This window comes from Natrix helvetica (assembly GCF_964273705.1).
Source record: "Natrix helvetica genome assembly, chromosome: 8".
NCBI lineage: Eukaryota > Metazoa > Chordata > Lepidosauria > Squamata > Natricidae > Natrix > Natrix helvetica.
Genome location: NC_138559.1, coordinates 17767741 through 17787435, shown reverse-complemented (window position 1 = coordinate 17787435; position 19695 = coordinate 17767741). Strand labels below are relative to the sequence as shown.

The window sequence follows — 19695 nt, the reverse complement described above, 5'->3', positions numbered from 1 at the left end:
TCCCATGATCAAATATTAAACACACAATATACTAAGATGGTCAGGTCTAATAATAAAACATTAAACCCAACACTAGATTTTTAGGCATCTTTTATATCCTATCTCAACCAGATATTACCCACTTTCACTGCACCTTAAATCATTCACTTGTCAAAAAGAAGCCAAATTACATATTAAGGCAAGTGTGAGTAAAACACTGCTAAAAATGCTTCTTATCTAGATTTTCCTCTTTCTAACTCCACCCCACTTCTGTTTTTAGGGGGAAATACTTAAATTAATGTTTAATGTAGTTTGCAGCAAAGGGTGGGGATACAGATTTAAAAAATTGGCTAAAATGGGCAAAGCTTTTCCAGTTCAAACTGTTAGGAGCTCAAGACATTTCCAAAACGGCTGAAATAATCAATTTTGAGAGCAAAGCAGCACCACTAAGATTGACCCATGCAACATAACATGACACTTTATGGAGAATCCAATGCCTTGAGAATGGTGAGCCATTCACTGCGTACCAATGCTTTCTTTCCCTCTCATGCAATCCTGCACAGATCTCCAAATTTACCCCAACTCCCAAAGGAGCAGATTATGAAGCAAAGAAAAGAACTGGCCTGTTTCCACTTACACTGATGGAACTATTTTAATGTGACTCTATCCCACCTGCTCTTAGATGAAGAGCAAATATAATTCACTGATAGAAAGGGGATGACAATACCTCTGAAATGTTAAAAAAAGAATAAAGTAGAATAAGAATAGTCTTGCTTTTCAGCACAGCTCTAAGAAAGTGAAGCAATCTGGTCATCTCAACACGGTGAAATCTTACTATTTCCAGAAAGCTTATATATTGAGAGTGGACTTCCCTTATAACTCTGCTGCATCCTATCTCTTCACCGTGCAGTCAGGTAAAAAGTTATTGTAATCAGCATATTTTTTAAAAAAATTGGTATTCCCTGAAATTTGAACGAAAGTCATCAAGAATGAAATTGCTTTCAAGATGCAGAAGAAGCAAAACACAAGTGGGGGTCATGACAGGAGTGAAATGAAGAGGATCGAAAATCATTTGCTTGTGTAAAGTAACTGTGTCTTACCACTTCTGTAGTATAGGTTCCTTCATCCTATTCCATCATAGGTATAATAAAGGACTTTGGAATGCATGGCAAAGGTTTTCCAAGGTTATTGTTTACTTCTAATAAAATGAGCATAAAACTGGGAATGGAGAGATGCAAGGCGAACCCCATAGTAAATCACTAAACTTATGGGATAGATCTTGACTTTCAAAGGGTTGTTGTCAATGCCTAAGTTTCTTAGACAGAGTTTGGGATTATGATACAGATAACAACTCATAAATAAATGGGATTTTCCCAATTTATTTTTAAACCCCAAAGATGGTTTAAAAACTTGCTTAATGACTTGCAGTGAGTCAATCTGAGAAGGATGGAAATGTGACATGCCAAGTATTTGCTATCACCCTCTGAAGTTAGTGCAGGCAAGGACATTGGCCAAAAAGCCTCCATGTACTTTTCAATCTTATGGAGTCAAATTAGTCTTTCAAATAGCCAATTCCTGATTTCTAGCATTTTTTCTAAAATTTACTTTACAGCTTTGTATCATTTTGCTGGTAGCACATAGGGTCTGATATTCATCAGTTTCTAAATCCTACTTAACTTTATGTATTGCAATATTCTACCCTCTTTTCCTATTTAGAAAAAAAAACATTTTAAATAATTCTAAACATCTTTCAGAGAAATATGTACACATTTCTTACTCCTTAAGAAGTGAAGAAGTATACTATATTTAGAAAGAAAAAAATAACAAACACAGGTCAACTCTGGTTACAATTCAAGATGTTCTAAATACAATACAATACAATACAATAGCAGAGTTGGAAAGGACCTTGGAGGTCTTCTAGTCCAACCCCCTGCCTAGGCAGGAAACCTTACACCATTTCAGACAAATGGCTATCCAACATCTTCTTAAAGACTTCCAGTGTTGGGGCATTCACAACCTCTGGAGGCAACTTCTGTTCCACTGATTAATTGTTCTAACTGTCAGGAAGTTTAAAAATTGGCATATTGTCTGTCCCTTTCCCCACCAGACATTATGAATATATGTTTTTCTCTAAATTTGGGGGCAGGAAAGAGATAATAAATACATCATCAATGTAAAATAGATTTTAAGTCATTGCTTATGTTTTGACATTGTTAGCAAGTTGCACAATCCATTTATGACAAACAATTTGGCTTAGTCCTATAAAAAGGCAAAAGAATGTTGCCTAGAGTTACATCGCATAAATAAAACTGAATCTACTGAAATCTAGACACTTTTAGTGTGTGACAAAGCTGATCATCTAACCAAGGTGCAGTCTAAACCAAGTCACTAATAAAAGCTTCTAAAATTGTTTTTATTAAGAACCAAGCTAAAATAAACAGTCCCTCCCAGAAAACTAACCAGGATATCTTCACATGCTCTAATAAGATCATCTGAAAACTCCATCATCCACACACGGTTTGAAACTGCAAATTAAGTCCAACTGTTTAAGAGAGTCCCTTTTAGTGGCCTCTTTCAATATAACAGAAGCAACCTGGCCCAGCAGTAATCCTATCCAGTATTCAGAACAATTGTAAGAATCCAGATTTCAAATGAATTGCACAAACCTGCCTGCTGAGACACAGAGCAGGAGAGTTAGAGACAAAGTGATAGAAAAACTGGTGGATCTAGTTGAACCGCAACGGAAAAAAAACATCTGCTGTGACAGCTTCATTGATCACCCACACTGTATTGCAAATGGACAAAGCTGTCAGACAGTCACTGGTAGGGAAAAAAATGCCTTATTTTATTGTTTTACTTATTTTACAGTTACTGTTCTTTATGATATACAATATCCAACTTGCCTTCTAACTTTATGCCATAATATGGCTCGTTTCCCACCCCCCCCACCCCCCCACTGGGTTTTGTACAGATGCATTCCAAGGCAGAAAGCAGAATTTACACTAGATGGGTATCTACATCATGCTAAGCTAAACAAATCTAAAATAAAAATAAACACAGCAACGCTAGCACAATGCTACAATGCCTTACTCGATGTTAAAACTACATCCCACTTTACTTCCCACAATTCAAGGAGCCATATAGGACATCCCTTCCTACACTTTTTCCCATAATAGCCGAGTGGGGAAATGAGTTGAAACTATAAGTTCCCCAACTTAACCTGGTGAGCTTCCACGGCTGAGGGAGAACTCGGACCTCCCTAAAATTTCCTGATGAAAATAGGCGCTGAATGATTTTGATGTAAAGATTAACTTTAGTTCAATTAGTTAAGCGTGAGCAGATATGCACTTACATACTGACATTTCAAATAGTTTTGAAGTATTAGCAGTTCCTAAATCTATCAATGGAACATAAATATCAGCAAGCACAAAGGTAAACATGCACAGCCAAAGGATCTGATCCCATTAAAAAGGATCCCATACGACACAATGGGAAAAGAGCTTGGTTTTATGGGAGCAATCAACCCTGATTATTCTTTGGGAGAACAGATACCAAAGCTGAAACTCAAATATTTGGCTGCTTAATAAGAAGAGAGGAACTCACTGGAGAACATCCTGATGGCGGGAAAGATCGAAAGCAAAAAAAAAGAAAAAAAGAAGAGGAGGGCAGAGGATAAGTTAGATAGTTGCCATCAATGCAATAAACATAAATTTGGGCAAACTTTGGGAGAGCGTGGAGGACAAAAGGCGTGGTGTGCTTATAGTCCATGAGGTTGCAAAGAGTTGGACACAACTTAGAGACTGAACAATTACAATATAGGACACGGGGGTCAAATTTGCGGTGTCACATTGCCGTCATGTGATGTTTCACGACATTTTTCCCATTCGTGGAGCTGGGGTGGGCATGGCGTGTGCATTAGTTTGACACCGATATATAGGAGGTTGGAAATTGGAAGAAATCTATGCTGAGAGGCAAGAAGCTTGGATATGTTATTTACGCAAGAGTGCATTTATGATGGGATCTAACACTTTTTAGAGGGTGAATCTTTATGATCTCTAAAGCACATCTATTAGATAAAACAGATTCCGAGAAATTATGTGTGTACCTAAGCAACTGCTGGCTTTTTAAAAATAAGATTGCTTTAGTTCTCCTACGGAATGAAGGAAAAGCAAACTGTGTACATTAAATAAATGGTTGATTCTAAAAAATGCCATTATACATTATTGTGCCACCTTGTCAAACAACCTAATTTCACGTTTGTCATTTTCAACACAAGGCCTGCTTTATTTGTGCTGAATGTTTAATACATAATGTATGCCAAATTTCTCAGAATGCAAAATTTCATTAGATGCTGAATTTAAAAAATAACACAATGCTTGTGGACTTCATTACAAATACATTACATTACATACTGTACAGTACAAACAAATTTAACTGCTGATGTGATTTCTGTGAAGCCTACGTCCCCACAATGTCATTATTAGCATATTGTAGCTTTTAAAAATATGGAAATGGATGAAACATTGAGTTTAAATAGTTAAAAATACAAGTCAAGTTTTGTGAAATTGTTTCCCTAGATTTGGCTTGCTGTCTTTCTACCTATTTCTGTCAAGAAATCAGTTTCAAAATGTTGGGCAACCTTTAAAGCTTCTTTAGGAATGACTCTCGTACAGCTGAAAACCATATAACACTGATTAAACACACACACACACACACACAAAATCTTATGGATTTGTACCCAAAGGTAAATTTCACAATATTTACTCTCAGCTAGCTAAAACAAGGACCACTTTTCATAATGCATGTATAGTAAATATTCAATCTTCATTACAGCTGCATACTTATTTAAAGTATATTGCATGCAATATTTATATTGCATACAATATTTTAAATTACCGTTCTGTTAAAGCAGAAGTATTAAGCAAATATCATACCTATAAATTCATAGTTGCGTAAGAGAGCTGCAGACAGAAAAGATTCTGTTATGGGAAGAGAGTACATTTTTATGTTTTCCAGAAACCAGAACCAGCAACAGTTTTGTCTTCCCTACAAAACACAGCCTTCAGTTGTCAAATGTTATTATTTGACTCATAATTATGGCCAGTAACAAAATCACACAAAATAATCAGAATTCTACATACCAAAGTCTGGCGATTGGCAGACTGATAAAAAGCATAGTGTCCATGCATTAGGAAACCTATTTTTCAACTCCTGAAGAAACCATGGAACATCTTATTTAAAAGCAGCATTTATTAAAATAAAAATGCAATGCAATCAGCAAATTTCACAAATTTCACAATAGTAGATTAAGATACATGTAGGCCATATAGGATTCGCGTCAGCCACATTTGCAGCACCTTCTTTATGGGCTCCATCCAGAAGTTTCACATTCTAGTGAATGTGAAACTTCAGAATTCGCTGAAGACAACATCTTAATTTTAAAACTTCATTTTAGCAGAAAGAATTTTACAAGGTGTCTGCTTGTCTTTAGATCTACCATAAGGAGCAATGGATAGTACTACCCATGTACTTACTATCCAAGGCACTGCTACTTTTTAAAGATGGAAGCATTCATTCAGCTCAAAAAAGTCCGCCTTAATCAACCCACATGTGCATCTTTTTGTAACTACTCCCATCCTTGTTATCTGGCAGGAAATCAAAACAGATCACTTGCGCGAGTCTTTTCGGCATTAGGTCTCTCTGAAGTTTACTGCATTAAATATATTTATATAGCAGGAAGGTCTAGCCACATTCCACAGGACTCTCCCCACTCATTTCCTAGAGTGCTTCCCACATAAACGCCAGCATTTCCCTTTCCCAATCTAACTTAAAAACATTTCAGCTTAAAGTCCCCCAAGCAGAGCTAACCAAGTTCTCATCACTGACTTTTTGGATGAATCATTTTGCATTACAGAGGGCTAAAACAATCTATTGCAAGCTCAGCCCTTAAAAAACCATTCATCATCATGAGGATTTACAATTACAGGCAGCCCTCAACTCACCACAGTTCACTTAGTGGCTGTTGGAAGTTACAACAGCATTGGGAAAAGTGACTTTATGACCGTTTTTCACACTTACAACCCTTTACAGCCTTTCCCTGGTCACGTGATTTACATTTGTATGCTTGACAAGCGGTTCCTATTTAGGATTGCATTGTCCTGGGCTCCTGTCGTCCCATTTTTGCCACCTTCCGGCAACCGTATTACTAATTTAACAACTGCAGTGATTCACTGAACAACTGTGGTAAGAAAAGTCCTAAAAACCCACCGAACAAATGTCTCACTTAGCAACATCAATTCCGGGCTCAACGGTGGGTGGTCGCAATTCTAGGACCACCTGTACTGACACCTCCTCTCAACTCGGCCCCAAAGGAACTTCAAAACAGCCAACCACCCCAGAACACAACTTTACACCCCGAGGAAACCCTTTGAGCCTCTAACCCAATCCACCCCATCCATCCTATCCTGTGTTTTTCCTTTGAATTGCGCGGTTCTCTGGTTTGTTTGTTTTTAAAGCGCGCCCTTCCCTTTTAAACGGGCAGGAGGAGTCGCTGCTCCCAAGGACAACTTCGCTCCTTCCAAAAGAACCCTTAAATATGAAACCCTTAAATATGAAGCCCTTAAGTATGAAACCCTTAAATATAAGCCGGGGGAGGGGCGGAGGAAGGGGGTTGCCATGTGGTTCCCTTGGAGCTATCCGGGGCAACGTCAAGGCGCAGATCGGCAGCCCTTCTCACCGGGGGCCTCAAGGACCGAGCCTCCTCGGAGAAAGCCCCCCCAGCCGTCCGCTGGCAGAGCAGCCCCGACGGGGCATGGCCGGGAGGGAGGTTTGGCTTCCCTGGAAGAGCGCCGCGTCCTCAGCATCCCCGGCTCGTCGGCCGCGCCGCCTACCTTGATGCGCTCTCGGCACTGCGAGGGGGTCCGCTCGTAGCCCAGCTCGGCCAGGGCTCGGGAGACGCGCTCGTACATGGCGGGCCCGGGGGCCTTGCTGCCGAAGACGGTGCCGGCGCCCTCCAGCTGCTGGTACCGCGCCTCCACCAGCCGCTCGTTGCCCCACACGGCGATCAACGCGTTGGTCTCGGCCGGCGTCCACGACATGCCTCGGCAAGCCGCCGCCGCCGCCGCCGCGCTGCTGCCCGGGGAGAAGGAGACGGAAGGAGAGGCCCCGACGCCGCCCCCAGCCCCGGCGGAGGTAGCCGCCGCCGTCACCGACCCCGCTCCGGCGGGGCCTAACGGGGAAGCGCCGCTGGGCGTGGAAGGGTCGGAGAGGCTGGGGTTGCCGTCGCTCAGAGCTCCGGGCGAGCCGGGAGACAGCACCTCCATCTTGGGGATCTTGAGCGGCGACTCGGCGGCGGAGAGCTGTGAGGAGCCACAGGGCGCCGCCATATTGGGACTGCGGGGCTCAGCGGGCGGAAGTGACGGAGGGAATCCAGGGGGGCGGGGCTTCCGCCAGGCGGCGGCAAGTGGAGGGCCAAGCGCGGGGAATGCAAAGAGAAAGGGAAGGAGAGGGCTCGCGCGCCGGCAGGGGGGCGTGGCCGCACGTGGCGAGCTGGGCGGAGCTTTCGCCCAGGGCGGCTGAGCTGCACGTGGTGCAAACGGAATGAAATGGGACGGATTCGCTCGTATCTTCCCCCTTCTTCGTTTCTTAGCCTAGCCATATCTGCAAATCGCGGCCATAGGTCGGGGACTACCTTTGTGCCATGCCCCGTTCACGTGGTTTTATAGGCGTTGATGTGACTGTAGGTGTAGCGCTCTTCTAAAACTACGCACATTCAACCTCATGTACTGCCTTAGGAAAAACACACCCAGAGTCCACTTTCTGCCACACGTTTAACTAGAATTTCTGTTCATTAGGACACACGCCTTCAGATGTTCTTCCCTAACCTGCACATGACTGTTAGAGACAGGAGGTATCATAGATTGAGTAAAATGGGGTGAAACTCACTTAACAATGCTCTTGCTTAGCAACCAAAATTTTGACTCAGTTGTGATCATACCTCAAGGACTATGTCTGCCTTCCTCTGCATGCCAGCCTTGTCCTAGTAAACTCCTCCTCCTTTCTGGTAATTTTCCTCTCTGTTAGAGGCACCAAAATAATCCAGACAATGTAAGGTTTCCTGCTGGTGCAAGGGGTTGGACTAGATGGCCTCCAAGCAGTGGTTGGATTTACTACTGGTTCCGTGGGCGTGGCTTGGTGGGCGTGGGGTGGCTTGGTGGGTGTGGCAGGGGAAGGTTACTGCAAAATCCCCATTCCCTCCCAATTAGCTGCGACTTGGGAGGCAGAGAATAGATGGGGGCAGGGCCAGACAGAGGTGGCATTTACTCGTTCTCCAAACTACTCAATATTTCCCCTACTGATTCTCCAGCACTGGTCAGAACCTGCTGAATACCACCTTTGCCTCCAAGGTCCCTTTTTACCTTTCTCTGGTATTTTAACCTGATTCTATGATAGGGGCTGGGCTGCCCTGAAAGAGCATCCATGTTCATCTGGTACAAAATGCAGTGAGCCTCGATCTGGGAATGTTGCATTGGCTAAGAAGCATCTGAATTTTGATCATGTAGCTGTAAGGATGTTGGAAAGGTGGTAACTCTGAAAAATGGTCATAAGTCACTCTTTTTCAGAGTTCAAATGCCAATGGCTAGGCCAGGGGTGTCAAACTGGATTTCTTCGAGGGCTGGATCAGCATTGTAGTTCTCTGCAAGCCGGCCAGGGTGGGGGGTGGGGATAGGGGGAAGACGGGACAGGTGCCTCCCGCAGCACCCTGCAGGCCAAACCCCCCATGCCCTGCAGCACCCTGATGGCCAAAACAAAGCGGGGGGGGGAGGCGTGTGGCTGCCAGAGGCACTGCGGGATGGTCCTTTGCTATTTCCAGGCTGGCCTGGTGGGTCAGATTTAAGCACCCCATGGGACAGATCTGGCCTGCAGCCTCGAGTTTGACACCTCTGGTCTAGGCCATCTAACTATTGAAGTGGAGCATCGTGTATATATATATTTAAAAAATCAGATACAGGATTGGTATATGCTCTGAGCTGACAGCCAGCCATCAGGTGATCTAGTCAGTATCATGTTTCAAGCTTTGCATCCTGTGTAGCAGTTGTCAAGGGATGCGGTGGCTCAGTGGCTAAGACGCAGAGCTTGTCAATCAGGAAGGTCAGCGGTTCGAATCCCTAGTGCCACGTAACAGACTGAGCTCCCATTACTTAAGGTGACCAACCGTCCTCCTTTAGGGAGGACAGTCCTTCTTTTGTAAGTTCTGTCCTCCCTCGAAAAGTGTCCTCCTACATGTCCTCCTTTTTGATATTTGAAGGCTAATCTGTTGCGCATTATGTGACGTATTTTATTAAACAGTTTTTAATGGTGTTTTTTTTTACTTCATCGCAAGTATATTGAACAGATATTGAATCTTGTGTTGAATTTTTATCTAAAGAAATGCTAGACATTAAAATAGACGGCAATTGTCTCTTTGAAAAAATTAGAAGTCTGAATGTATATTTAAATTCTGAAAAATTAATACAATGGGAAAATCAACATGTTGAAATTGATAAAAGATGGGTGGATATTTTCAGCCATTTCAAAATGGGTCTGGATGGATGACAACAGGCTCAGGCTCAACCCCTCCAAGACAGAGTGGCTGTGGCTTCCGGCTTCCCGGTTCAACCAGCATATGCCATCGCTGGCCATCGGGGACGATCAATTAGCCCCGGTGGAAGGGGCGCGCAATTTGGGCGTCCTCCTTGATGCCCGGCTGTCTATGGAAGATCACGTGGCAGCCGTGGCAAGGGGGGCGTTCCACCAGGTCCACCTGGTGCGCCAATTGCGGCCCCTTTTGGACCGGGAGGCCTTGCGCACAGTCACTCACGCGCTGGTGATGTCTCGCCTGGACTACTGTAACGCTCTCTACATGGGGCTCCCCTTGAGGTGCACCCGGAGACTGCAGTTGGTCCAGAATGCAGCCGCGCGGGTAATTATGGGGAGATCGAGGTTCTCCCATATAACACCCATCCTGCGCGAGCTGCACTGGCTTCCTGTGGCCTACCGGGTGCGCTTCAAGGTGCTGGTTACCACCTTCAAAGCGCTCCATGGCACAGGGCCTAGTTACCTGCGGGATCGCGTCCTGCCCCATACATCCCTGCGACCCGTCCGCTCACACAGAGAGGGACTACTCCGGGTGCCGTCCTCCAGAGAGTGCCAGAGGGCGGCGCCCAGGAGTAGGGCCTTCTCTGTAGTGGGCCCCACCCTTTGGAATGACCTCCCCCCAGACATCAGGACAACAACCGACCTTCGCTCCTTCCGTATGAAGCTGAAAACCTACCTGTTTCGACTAGCTGACCTGGCATAATACTACAACCTCTCCAGCCCAGGGCATTTTTAATTGGTAATTTTAGTTTTAAGGGTTAATTTCACTGGGGTTTTAACTTTTTTAGGTATTGTAACTTATTTATTTATTTTTACCTCCTCTGTACGCTATATAATACTTTTGTACATCGCCCCGAGTCCCTGTGGGGAGAGGGGGCGACTAATAAGTTCAAGTAATAAATAAATAAATAAAAATGAACATATTCCATGTGAACATTTCTTTATACTTGTTCAATTTACGTTGTGCTGCCCTGGAACTAATGCAGCAGTTGAAAGAGTTTTTTTCAATTGCCAATGATTTTTCGACAAGTGAGAAATCGAGATTGAATGTTGATACTCTAGCTGCAGCATTTGCCGTAAAATTTAATATGAAGGATATTTCTTGTTCAGATATTTCCAATATATTGTTAGAAGATGATACATTGACAAAAAATATTAATTCAATGGAAAAGTACTCATTCAAATAATAACTAACAGGCATGTAAGCATAATTACAATATAAAATGTTGCAAATGTTTTTATTATGCATATATCATATTTTAGTGTATTATTGTTGCAATGAATAAAATATTTCTTTTATTTATGATATATTTTTTCCAATTTATTTGTCCTCCTTTTCATTGTAAAAAAGTTGGTCACCTTAGCATTTTGGATAATAGAACGTGTTTTGTCCTCCTTTTCATTGTAAAAAAGTTGGTCACCTTACCATTACTTATCCTAGCTTCTGCCAACCTAGCAGTTTGAAAGCACGTAAAAATGCAAGTAGAAAAATAGGAACCACCTTTGATAGGAAGATAACAGCATTCCATGTGCCTTCGGTGTTTAGTAATGCCGGCCACATGACCACGGAGACATCTTTGGACAGCCCTGGCTCTTTGGCTTTGAAACGGAGATGAGCACCGCCCCCTAGAGTCAGGAACAACTAGCACATATGTGCGAGGGGAACCTTTACCTTTTAGCAGTTGTAAGTGTGTAGAACCAAACTACGTGAAGAGTATCAGTGATAATGTTGCCACTCTACAAATTATTTGGAACTGAGATGAGTTGCTTCATTTATCTTTTTAAAAAAACTTTTCCATTTTAACTGAGAGTCAATGTTCCATCTTTTTCAATGCTTTGGAGAAGAAGAGGAAGAGGTGTTTTCTTCCCACGGAGTTGTGTAGCTTTTTTTAAAAGGAAAAAAATGCTGGAAACCTCAAGCTTTTCCTGAAAATACTGGTATTCCTTGTTTCCCTTCCTGCTCTGACTTCTTTCAAACATCCACAGATATTTCAGAGATTTTTACAGGATTATTCCCCCCCCCCCCTTTTCTTTCCACTGTTAGAATTCCTGCTTCACTTCTTATGGAACGTGAACTGTACATTATTAGCCAAGGTTTTCCCAGTTGTGATTAGATCAGATTGCAAGTTACGTTTGAGACTTGCTTTTCAGCAAGTGTTTTGTTGTGTTTTCTGTGGCTTTTCAATCTTTTTTGCAGCTGCTACCTCAAGCCATCTGTCCGATATTACACATTTCCTAATTACACTGACTTAAATATTTACACTTTGTAAATATTCTGTAGGAGTTGTGATTGAAACTCTGTACATATGTTGGAGGTATATGCATCTCCAATATATGAGACACAGTTTGGGTTTATTTAGTTGGCAGTCTCAATTAATTTCTCAATTATTTAACCAGTGAGGTGACTAAATCGTATACATACAGGTAGTCCTTATCTTACAGTCACAATTGGGACCAACATTTCCATTGCTAAGCAACATGATGACTGTTAAATGAGTAGCTCCTGATTTTGCAACCTTTTTCTTGCCACTGTCATTAAGCGAATCACTGCAATCCTTAAGTGAATCATGCAGTTAGTAAGCAACTCTAGCTTCCTCCGTTGATTTTGTACTACTCAGCAGCGAGCTGGGAAGGTCTCAAATGGCGATCACATGACCCCAGAATGCTGCAACCATCGTAAAGACATGCCAGTTGCCAAGCCCCCAAATTTGATCACATTCACTGTGGGAATGCTGCAACAGCCATAAGTGCGATGACTGTCAGTCATAAGTCCCTTTTTCCAGTGCTGTCGTAATTTCAAATGGTCGCTCAACAAAGCATTTTAAGTTGAGGAAAGCCTGTATTACATTTTCTATTTGTTCCTAATATTGCTATGAAATAAACCATTTAGCTTTAGAAAAAGCGAGCATGGGTTTTTATGCAATTTTGCTAGGATACCCTTTGCTTCAAGTGCCATCCCATATCTGAACACTAAAGGGAGCTCTTATTCCCTAGAAAAAGGAGCAGCTCGCTAACATGCTGGTACTGGACCTATGGCATGGTATATAATCCTTCTTCAGAGTTGACTTGATTAAAATATCAGAACATTTTAACAAAATGCTTTCTGTTAAGACTCTTGTCTTCCTTTGATTCACCCTTCATTTATGTTTACAAGCTCCCTCTGTGATGTAATCCTTGCCTTCCTCTCTATTGTTTTTACATTGCGTCAGAATTGATTATCCATGGGATGGGAAGCATTCCAGATCTCTGTTGAACTGGAGGCTATTAATGGAACAGTTAAAACAATATGTAAAATAATGTGTTTTTTTTTAAATCTGTGGGTGAGATCACAAAGTTTGATTAAATATGTAATTGTTTTACAAGAAATATTTTAAAGGTGATGGCTAGATTTTTTAAACAATAAAAACCCACGCTAATCATCGGTATAGGAATATCTGATTAGGCTGATTCTCCCATCCCTAAGCACTGCAGTTCTCAATGCAGTATGCAGAATATTTCACCTCTGCAACCAAGTACTGAATGAGCTTTCTTTCTTTCTTTCTTTCTTTCTTTCTTTCTTTCTTTCTTTCTTTCTTTCTTTCTTTCTTTCTTTCTTTCTTTCTTTCTCTCTCTCTCTCTCTCTCTCTCTCTCTCTCTCTCTCTCTCTCCTTTCTTCCTCCCCCCTCTCTCCTTTCTTTTTTTCCCTCTCTCCCTCCCTTTCTTTCTATTTTTATATCCTACAAACCAACTCACAATTATAATTGTTTTTGTTCGCTTGGGGCATGTAGGTGAGGGATTATACCTCTGCACTGCAGTCCTTTGAATGATTCTATTGAAATGATAAGTTACTGGGTAGCCCCAGAGCGCAACCTTGCAGCATTTTACAGTGCAGTCTTACTACCACAGGAACTGGAGGACACGGTGCATATAGTATATGTTTAAGTGTGCTGCATTTACAAGGTGCTCTGACTTCAGATTAAATTATGAGCTCCCAGGTCTGCTTTGTAAATTTCTTTAGTGTTATTTTTCCACAAAGAAAGCATTCTCGGTGTTGAAATGAAATGCCACATGAAAACAGGGCGAGATTCCAATTTCTTTAGAGTGTTGTCTAGAACAGCGGTTTGGATTCAACGCCCTGCATAAATAAGTGGAGAGACTGTAAAAGATTTGGGGGGAAATCCAGATTACGACAGAATCTGGCCTCTCAAAAAGTTTAGGGAGTGATCTGAAAATATAAAACAGAAATAATGAATGTGCGCAAATGGTGATTGGTTTATTTTATTTGACTGTTTCAGTCAAGGCTATTCTAGCAGCATGTATTACTAACAGTAACTTACAATGAATGTATAATATAACATTGCAGTAAACATTGATTTAGTTCTGTATCCAGATTTCCCTGAAAGGGGTCAAAAGGATTGTAATTTTGACTGATAGCTAAAGTTTCTATTCACAATGCTGTGGTTCACTTGCTTTAATGCAGCTTGTTTGGTTTGGGTGTATTAAATTATTAGGGCTGGTGATCTATGAAATATGGCCTTGTGTGATGTGTGAACCCAACCAACTTGGTTTTAAAGAGTGACGCTAAAGTAATACACTGCAGGTAGACCATAATGCTTTAGTCCAGTGATGGCAAATGCATATCAAAGGTGACATGCTACAATATTTTGGGTGACACACCAGCATTTACCAACACCCAACAACTATTCTTGAATGGATGTCCCATTTTTGTGTGATTTTTTTTTTTTTGAGTCTGTGGAGCCTCACGAAAATGAAATGCACGCTTGTTTAGCCTTCAGAAGTTGCTCAAGAGAGCTCTTGTGTGACTTCAGAAACCTCTGAAAATGTAAAAATAAAAAATAAAAAATGGGATAGAGCTGGAAGACAGACTTAAATGGGTCTTCAGCCTAGAGTCATTTCATTCCCACAAACGTTCTAAGCCCAACCCTTCTTGAATTCCATTGATCTTTATCTGGCACCAATTTAATGTTGAACTTCAATGGATTAGAATCTGATGTACAGGTGTGAGCAATAAATCTTCTGAACTGCAACCGAACACACGGCCCTGATTCTTTGCACCTGACAGAAAGTCATGTGAGAAGGGAATAGGATTTTCCTCAGTTTTTGGAGGCTACAGAGGCTGTGGAAGAGCATTCTCTGAAGCGGCTTCAAAAAGGCCTCATGTGACCCAGAACAGCCTCAGGGGCCTGTCAACAGAAAGACAACACCCCCGAAAGGTAAGTGGCACACGGCAAATCCTGGTGAGCCCTAAACTGACAATTATGCCATTCCTCAAAGCTTGCATTCCTTGGGGAATGGCGGGATGGGGCCTTTTTCAGGGGCAGCAGTGGCCTAGGCTGAAGTTGAGACTTGGACCTCTACTTCAAAGTCCAGCGTTGGCATTGCCCTCAACTGCCTCTGTCCACTAGTTTGGGCAGAGGGAGGTAAAGAATTGTCTCTCTTTTGTTCAATGAGGGAGAAAAATAAAGAGCAGCAGCAGACTAAAGTTAGATATTTTCCGAATTTTTGAGCCTAAAAGGTTTGCTATCATTGTCCTGGTCTGTAGAATAGTGTGTATTGGGTGGCAACTATGCCCCTTTATAACCATCAGACTTCAAGTCCCAGAATTGTGTGTGTGTGTGTAAATAAATAAATACAGCACAGGGACATTTGCTTGAAAGCTCTGAATTTGGCCATATTTATTTCACTCTCGTTTTTCTATGATTTTGATGCTGATAGCCAAATTGGCTTGAGATTCTGCCTTGGCACGGCCTCTCCAATAAGCAAGTGAGTATTTATACAATTTATTAGAGTACTTTGACAAAAAGGATCTCTTTTCAAAGATGAGGGAACCAAAGCCTCAGTGTTTCAGATTAACAGAGTTGGAAGGGACCTTATAGGTCATCTAGTTCAACCCCCCCGCCCCCTCACTCAGGCAGGAGACCCTACACCATTTTTGACAAACGGCAGTCCAATTTCTTCTTGAAAGTCTCAAGTGAGACTTGGTTGATTGTTCTCATTGTCAGAACGTTCCTCCTTATTTTTAGGTTGAATCTCTCCTTGATCAGTTTCCATCCATTATTCCTTGTCTGGCCTTCTGATGCCTTGGAAAATAGCTTAACCCCCTCCTCTCTGTGGCAGCCCCTCAAATATTGGAAGACTGCTATCATGTCACCCCTGGTCCTTCTCTTCACTAGACTAGCCATGCCCAGTTTCTGCAACCATTCATCGTATGTTTTAGTCCCCTAATCTTCCTGGTTGCTCTTCTCTGCAGTTTTTCTAGAGTCTCAACATCTTTTTTATAGTGTGGTGGCCAAAACTGGATGCAGTACTCTAGGTGTAGTCTTACTAGGGCTTTATAGAGTGGCATTTGAGTGCCACTTGATCTTGATTGTATCCCTCTGTTATTTAGCTGTAATATTTAGCTGGTTGCCCACTAAGACTCCAAGATCCCTCTCACAATCACTGCTATTAAGCCTGGTTTCACCCAGTTTGTATGTGTATTTTTGGTTTTTCTTACCTAAGTGTAGGACTTTACTTTTCTCTACATTGAATTTCATTTTGTTAGATAGGGCCCAGTGTTCACATCTGTCAAGATCCATATGAATCTTGAGCCTATCTTCTAGGGTGTTAGCTATTCCTGCTAGCTTAGTATCATCTGCAAATTTGTTGCCTTTATACTCAAGAGAGCAGAAAAAAAGTATAAAGGTTGATTAGATGGAAAAAGTCATCCTACCCTGTTACATCAGAGAGATGGGCCGATCGTTAAACATTCCACACTATTACGTATGACTCTTTGACGGAGCAGTGTACTAGAAGTAGAAAAATAAAAAAATAAGAAGTAAGCAGGGGGAAAGGCATCATAAAAATCACATAGAGTCTGTTGTGAAACAACACAGTGGCAATCGGTTGAAATCATTAGCACATATAATTGAATAATCCTTTGTTATTTGACTGGAGAAAGTCAAGGAACGACAAGTAAAATGGGGCAAAATTCACTTAATAAGTGTCCTGTTTGTGGAATGAAAATTTAGGGCTCAGTTGTGGTTGTAAATCGAGGACTACCTGTATTGATCCAGAAACTTAAGTATCTTGACTTGATACAGTAAACTCATATCAAACTTGGAGAGCCCCTTCAAGACATTCTCCTATTGGGGGCTAGGAGTCTCTTAGCAGCCACATTGTTGGCAGGCAGCGCATCAGAAGAGCATCTGTTTCAAATTTATCGGTCTCTGTTGTCCTGCTCGCCCGTCACACATTCCAGATCTTGCTGCTCTACTCTGTAGAGCTCTTTACCAACTGCAGCCCCAGCTGAGGCTTCCCCCAGAGGCCTCAGTAACACCTTAGGCCAGTCTTGCCCCAACGGACCGAAGAGCAGGTGCTAAGCGAGCTCTAGATAGTGAAGTAATTCTCTTCCGCATCCCAGAACACACACACGGCATGTAGGGTGCCACATTGCAGCTTTCCCATTACACAGCCCCTCATTAGTGTGATGTCTTTGAAGTAATGGTAATGAGGTGGCTTGTGTGTTGTCCACAACAAAAGGTTGTTACTCTAATTGTATGAAGACTGAAGGTTGTGAGTCAGTCTCTGGCACTGCAGAAGGAGAAATGCCTCAAAGAAAGGGTTGGATTTATCTGGATTTTCTGAGACGAACTGCTTTCCTTTCCTATTTTTCAAAGCTTTTGTCATGTTCTTTTTTTAAACACTTAAACACACAATTTAGAGAAGATTTGATTGGCTCTTCATTACATAATAAGATATCTAAGAGTGCAAACTTAATCGTTCCCAGCTGGCACAATAGCTATTTGGGTCTAATTGCTTTGGGTTTTCCTTTTGCTTCGTGTTTAAGCGAGGTCTACAAATGTAATTTTGGGTAAGTAAAGATGAAATAATTGACTCATCTCCCTGTCTGCCTGGGTCCTTCAGAGTTGCAACAAAGCATAAGTACTTGTCAAAAGAGCAGAAAAAATGAGGTCAGGATGTCTATTTTACTCTGGCCAGGTCGCGACCTGAGCCTGTGTCCACTACTCTCAATCCCCATAAGGCAGAAGACTTGCATTGAGCCTGTGTGTGCGCAAGAAACCCTTCCCACTGAGAATGTAATTAAAGGAGCCTGAAGCCAGAGGGGCTAACTTTGCATTCTCTGGGGCTCATTTTATTCTATCTTTGATTAATGAGGTTGGGTGGAGTGAATGAAACAGAGTTTAAAGGAGTGAGGGGCTCAAGCTGATACATCTTCTTTCTCTTGGGGACTTGCTAAGGGGTACAGGCAGCCATTGTGATCTGGGGGGGTGGGGATCAGGTGCTGCTTCCATCTACTTAGTTCATTTATGCAGAGAATTATCTCCAATGGTATTTTTCCTGTTCCTCTGAGCAGACAGAACTAATCTCTCTAGATTTATAACTGGAAGAACTAGTGGTAGTTCCTTGACCAGATGTTCTGCATTCCCTGAGGGCTTGCCTTACCCATATATAAAACTAGCTGGATACTCGTGCTTCACTACTTATGACCATTTTTCACCCTTATGACCATTGTAGCATCCCCATGGTCTTGACAGACTCTCATTGCCATCATCCCCAACAAAGTATATCTAGAGAAATGAAAGCTGCTGCTGAGGCCCCTGCCATGATATTCCCTATCCTGTGGTAGACCTGCCTCTGCACTTTGAATGTTGGCATAAAATTTCCCTCCTTCACCTCTCTGGCTCCAAAGGACACATTTTGAAGCATCCATTGTACTTCCGGACAGCAGACAGACAGTTTTTCCCCTTTAACTGGTGTTACAGTAGAAGGAACAGATTCCTCTGAACTGAGGAAGTCAGTGAAATTCAGTTCACAATCCATTGGTTCAGTGGTGGTCGGTGATTGAAACTCATAAAGGAATATCTTTCCCACCACCTTGAGTTCGGAAGCAGTTCCATAGGTGGAAGGCGTAGACGTTTTGCTGTGAGGTAGCAACGTTTAGTACTGTAAGGAGCCCTAGACCACTCATGAGTGAGGGAGTGGAACTGAGGTAATGGAATGTGAGGCAAGTGGCAGTTGGAACTTTTCATGTGGGGAAGGGGAGTAGAATGTCTAACGCCTTAGCATCAGAGCATGCTAATATACTGTATATGAATGTACTGTATATGAAATACGAATGATCTGATGGTCATTTCGAACAATCCTTTCTTAGCGAGCATTTAGAAGCCAAAAGAAACATACCTGCAAATTTCAAGTTTGTAGGCTTTACTGTTCTGGAGATTTCGTGGTGAGTGGGTGGATTTGACTTATATATATATAGATTCCCCCTTTGAGAAGAGAAGAAATGTCAGAAGCCCTTTTCAACTCAAGTCATCAAAGTACAGACCAAGAGAAGATGTTCTCATCTACCATGGAAGGTCTCCTAAAGGATGAGACATCCTATAGTCTTATCTAGAAAGAGATTATTCTATAGGAAATGGAAGGAAAGATTTTGATCCATTAAAATACTGTTGTAAATCTTTAAAACTGATGATATCAATTTTCATATTGATATTCATTGATATTAGTTCATATTAGCTTTTAGCATGATCTAGAAAACCATATTCCATTATTTTCTGGATTAGTTATTGACTGAGCAACTACACTAGAACCTCATGAGTCATTATATTCACTCCTGAAAAGTTAGGTTAAATCATGTTTTAATTTCTCTCTATACCGACAAACTCTTTTTGAATTGTGCAATTGATAGAAAACCTAAACCAATATAATTTTCCTAAGGAAATGTTGAGTATACATACAATCTATATTTTTACACTTTTAAGGTCTCTTCTCTTCTCTCTCTCTCTCTCCCTCCCTCCCTCCCTCCCTCCCTCCCTCCCTCCCTCTCTCTCTCTCTCTCTCTCTCTCACACACACACACAGACACTCACACAGCTTCCTTTTAGCCTAGCCAAAGACAATGGAAGAACACCTTTTATGAGCTGAGATGGCCCAGTGGTTAGAGTGCAGTACTGCAGGCTACTTCAGCTGCAGTTCAGCAGTTCAAATCCCACCGGCTCAAGGGTTGACTCAGCCTTTCATCCTTCCAAGGTGGGTAAATGTTGGGGGCAATAGGCTGACACTGTAAATCACTTAGAGA

At 42.1% G+C, this 19695-nt stretch overlaps 1 protein-coding gene and 1 long non-coding RNA gene across 3 annotated transcripts in view; both read right to left on the bottom strand.

The window, feature by feature from the left end:
- Positions 1-7396, bottom strand: part of MSANTD2 (Myb/SANT DNA binding domain containing 2) — a 13526-nt gene extending 6130 nt beyond the window's left edge. Inside the window, exon 1 of one of the 2 annotated variants that reach the window (XM_081961173.1) lies at positions 6716-7396. In XM_081961173.1, the coding sequence (XP_081817299.1) occupies positions 6716-7364 (649 nt within the window). In that variant the 5' untranslated portion in view covers positions 7365-7396. The remainder of the gene's footprint in view (positions 1-6715) is intronic. The other variant, XM_081961172.1, reaches the window with a different exon arrangement.
- The window catches only part of LOC309396195, a 395535-nt gene that overhangs the window by 85360 nt on the left and 290480 nt on the right, over positions 1-19695 (bottom strand). The window lies entirely within an intron of this gene.